Source organism: Parus major, unplaced genomic scaffold (genome assembly GCF_001522545.3).
Source record: "Parus major isolate Abel unplaced genomic scaffold, Parus_major1.1 Scaffold433, whole genome shotgun sequence".
Taxonomy (NCBI): Eukaryota; Metazoa; Chordata; class Aves; order Passeriformes; family Paridae; genus Parus; species Parus major.
This window is the reverse complement of record NW_015379338.1, coordinates 22,174-25,095: the sequence shown is the minus strand read 5'-3', so window position 1 is coordinate 25,095 and position 2,922 is coordinate 22,174. Positions and strand designations below refer to the sequence as shown.

Genomic DNA, 2,922 nt, shown 5'->3' with positions numbered 1-2,922 from the left:
ACCAGCACGGCTCGCTATCGCCCGGTGCGGTGGGCGCCATGGCTCCGCCCGCGCCGCGCAGATCCCGGGGAGGGGACGGGGTTTGGCGCGGGTGTAGGGAGGCGGTGGCACACAGCGGGGCCTCGGCGGCGTCCAGCGTCCGATCCCGTCCTGCGCCGGCTTTGCCCATTGCGGTGCGTCCCCAGGCGGGACGCGGTGCCACCGCTGGTGGCAGATCCGGGCGCCATCCCCCACGGCTGACCCCCGTCTCTTCTCTCACCCAGGTACGGCTCTGAGCGCCGTATGTCCGAGCTGGCCGATTACCGGCGCTTAGCGGACTCGCCGCTGGTGTACCGCCGCTCGCCCGCCAAGTCCCCGCTGGACTACCGCCGCATGCCGGACGCGCACAGCGAGTACGCCCGCTACTCGGGCGGCTACAGCGACTATCTGCCCGCTGCCCGCGTCCACTCGGGCTACCAGCGCCGCCTCTGAGCTGGCCTCGGCCCCGCTCGCCGCCCCGCTGGGGCACGGACGGTTCTTTTTCAGCCCGTTCTTTCTGGTTTTGCTGTTTTGACTTTTTTAGAAGGTTCCGCGCTTACGGTTGGCAGTGGCCGCGTGGTTCATCCCTGGCCGGCGCTCGGTGCCGGTTCGTAACCCGCCAACGGTTGTGGCCGTGTGGCTCAGACTCTTTTATACCATGAGTTGTCCCGTTTTTTGGGCAAATTCCCCATTTCCAGTGTCAGGCCCGGCATGGTGCCGGGTTTTTTTTATGACTGTAAATAAATGTTGGGGTCTGCTCTGGTTCCCAACGCCTCCTGCCTGGTTCTTTCCCACTCCTGGGATCCTCTCCCACCCCTGGGGACACCTCCCGGTGCCACCAGCACCACCCGGCTCAGACTGGAGCCGCTCCCGGTGCTGGAGCTGGAGGCAGATTTGGAGGATGAGCAGCGTTCGGAGCCGGCAGCAGGAAGTGCCAGACACCACCACATGCGACCGCTGGCACCAACCTGGGCCTTGTTTTGGGTGAGAAAAGCTGGTTTTGAGGGGTGGTGCCGAGTGTGAGCGAGAGCTGACGTGGCATGTGGTGTGCCAGGGTCGTGGGTACCACCGTCACAACCATGACCGTTCCTGCAGGCACTTCCCGTCCCCATCTCTCCCCCAGCACCGGTCACAGCCCAGTCCCGGCTGTGCCACAGGAGGGATGGCCAAGGCTCATTAACCACCGCGGTAATTAGCAAGGCAGGACGATCTGATGCTTCTCCCTTCTTTCCCAGGGTGGCCACACACCCAGAGTCCCCAGGTGTGGCGATGGCAGCGCCCACAGGTGACCACGGCACCGATCGGCGCTGGTGAGGCAGAACCGGCAACATCAGCAAAGGCATGTCCTGGGCTTAATGACCTTAATCAATGAACACGGGGAGGCAGGAGAGCATCTGGGGACAAACAAGCCAGTCTGGGGACTAATTAGCCTTGGGCAGGTTAAGTGGTGGCTCCTGTGGCCCATGAGGAGGAGGAAGAGCTGGGGGTGGTTAAAGCCCCTGTGTTACCCCTGGGTGCCCTTTTGGGGGGCCCTGGGACTGTTTTGGGGGCGCCCCCGTTTGCAGCAGCCCCTCCCTGGGAGCTCCGGTCTGCACGGGCCGAGCCAGGCAGGGCACAGGCAGCACCGGGGAGTCCGGAAGGTTCTGTGCCACGTTCTGAGGGGACTTGAGTGCAGAGAAAGAACCGGGGGTGGAGCCAGCGCCGTTTGTTAAAAATTTTGAGTTTTATTTTACCGGAAAGTGGGGTCGGGGGGCTCTAAATCACTCGGTGGATTCCACCCCCGCCGGCGCGGCGGCCTCCGGTCAGCTACGGCGTTGGGCTAAAAACCTACCACTGGATTATCCACCCTCTTAAAAAATAAAGGAAAAAAAAAAGAAAAAAAAAAAAAAAGGCAAAACGACGACTCGGGAAGAGCTCCGGGGGAGCGAGGGGGCGGCGAAGCAAAGCAAAGCTGGCGCTGGGGGGCGGCTATGGCTACGGCTGCGTGCTCACACCTGAGCCCGGGGTGGGGACCCAAAACTACCTGGAAAAGCAAAATCCTGCCCAGGGGGGCGGGGGGAGCTGAGGGAGGGGCTGAGCTAATCCTGCCCGGGCTGAGGACGAGCCGCGCGTCCGTAAGGAATGGGCCCGGGAGCGGCACGCGGCGGCGGAGGCACCCGGCGCGGCCCGAGACGCGCGGCGCCGAGTCGGCGTGCGACGGGACCCCGACGTCCAGCCGCACAAATCTTACCTGTAAGAGAAAAGAGGAGTTGGCGCAGGTGCCCCCGGGGCTGATGTGGAACCCTGCTGAGCCCCGGAGCCCTGGGGAGCTGCGGCTTCCTAGCAGCAACAGAGTCCTGACGTGGAGCAGCGGTGGGGCTCCGGCCCACCGGGACCCTCGGCCCGCCGGGACCTGGGTAGGAGCTGCCCCCAGGCCAGGGGCTCTGTGGGAACCCCCCGCCCCATGGGGACTGTGCTGGGACGGCGCCCGGCCCAGCAAGAGCGCGAGTTACGGCCGTGAGAGCGACACCGGCGCCGCCCCGCTCACCACGGCACCTCCTCGCCACGGTCGGGCTTTAACGCCCGCGGGAGCTGTCCGTGGCACTGGGACCCGTCACCCGCCTCGAGCTCGACCAGCACAACCGGGACCACCGGCAGCGGGGCCCTCCCGCGGTGCCGAGAGCCGCCAACGCGCTCACCTCCGGCTCAAAAGGCGGAGTATCGCGCCCGGTCCGCGTACGGGTCCCGCCCGAAGCGCTGCATGTCGTAGAGGGACGCCCGGGCCACCGAGGAGACGGGCGACAGCTGCCCACGCTCGTACGTGTACGCCTCTCCGACGGTGCTGGCCGCGGCGGCCGTGCGGCGCAGGGGGCTCCTGTCCCGGGTGTAATACGTGGAGGACGCGGCGGCGGCCGCGGCGGTGGC

General features: G+C 66.1%; 2 protein-coding genes across 2 annotated transcripts in view; one reads left to right on the top strand and one right to left on the bottom strand.

Moving 5' to 3' along the window:
* Window positions 1-1,892, top strand: part of LOC107199099 (RNA-binding protein 14-like) — a 6,348-nt gene extending 4,456 nt beyond the window's left edge. The window contains exon 3 of the mRNA XM_015616428.3: window positions 264-1,892. Coding sequence (XP_015471914.1) covers window positions 264-471 — 208 coding nt within the window. The 3' untranslated portion in view covers window positions 472-1,892. The remainder of the gene's footprint in view (window positions 1-263) is intronic.
* The window catches only part of LOC107199097 (RNA-binding protein 4-like), a 4,116-nt gene continuing 2,916 nt past the window's right edge, over window positions 1,723-2,922 (bottom strand). Inside the window, exon 2 of the mRNA XM_015616427.3 lies at window positions 1,723-2,922. Within this exon, the coding sequence (XP_015471913.1) occupies window positions 2,704-2,922 (219 nt within the window). The 3' untranslated portion in view covers window positions 1,723-2,703.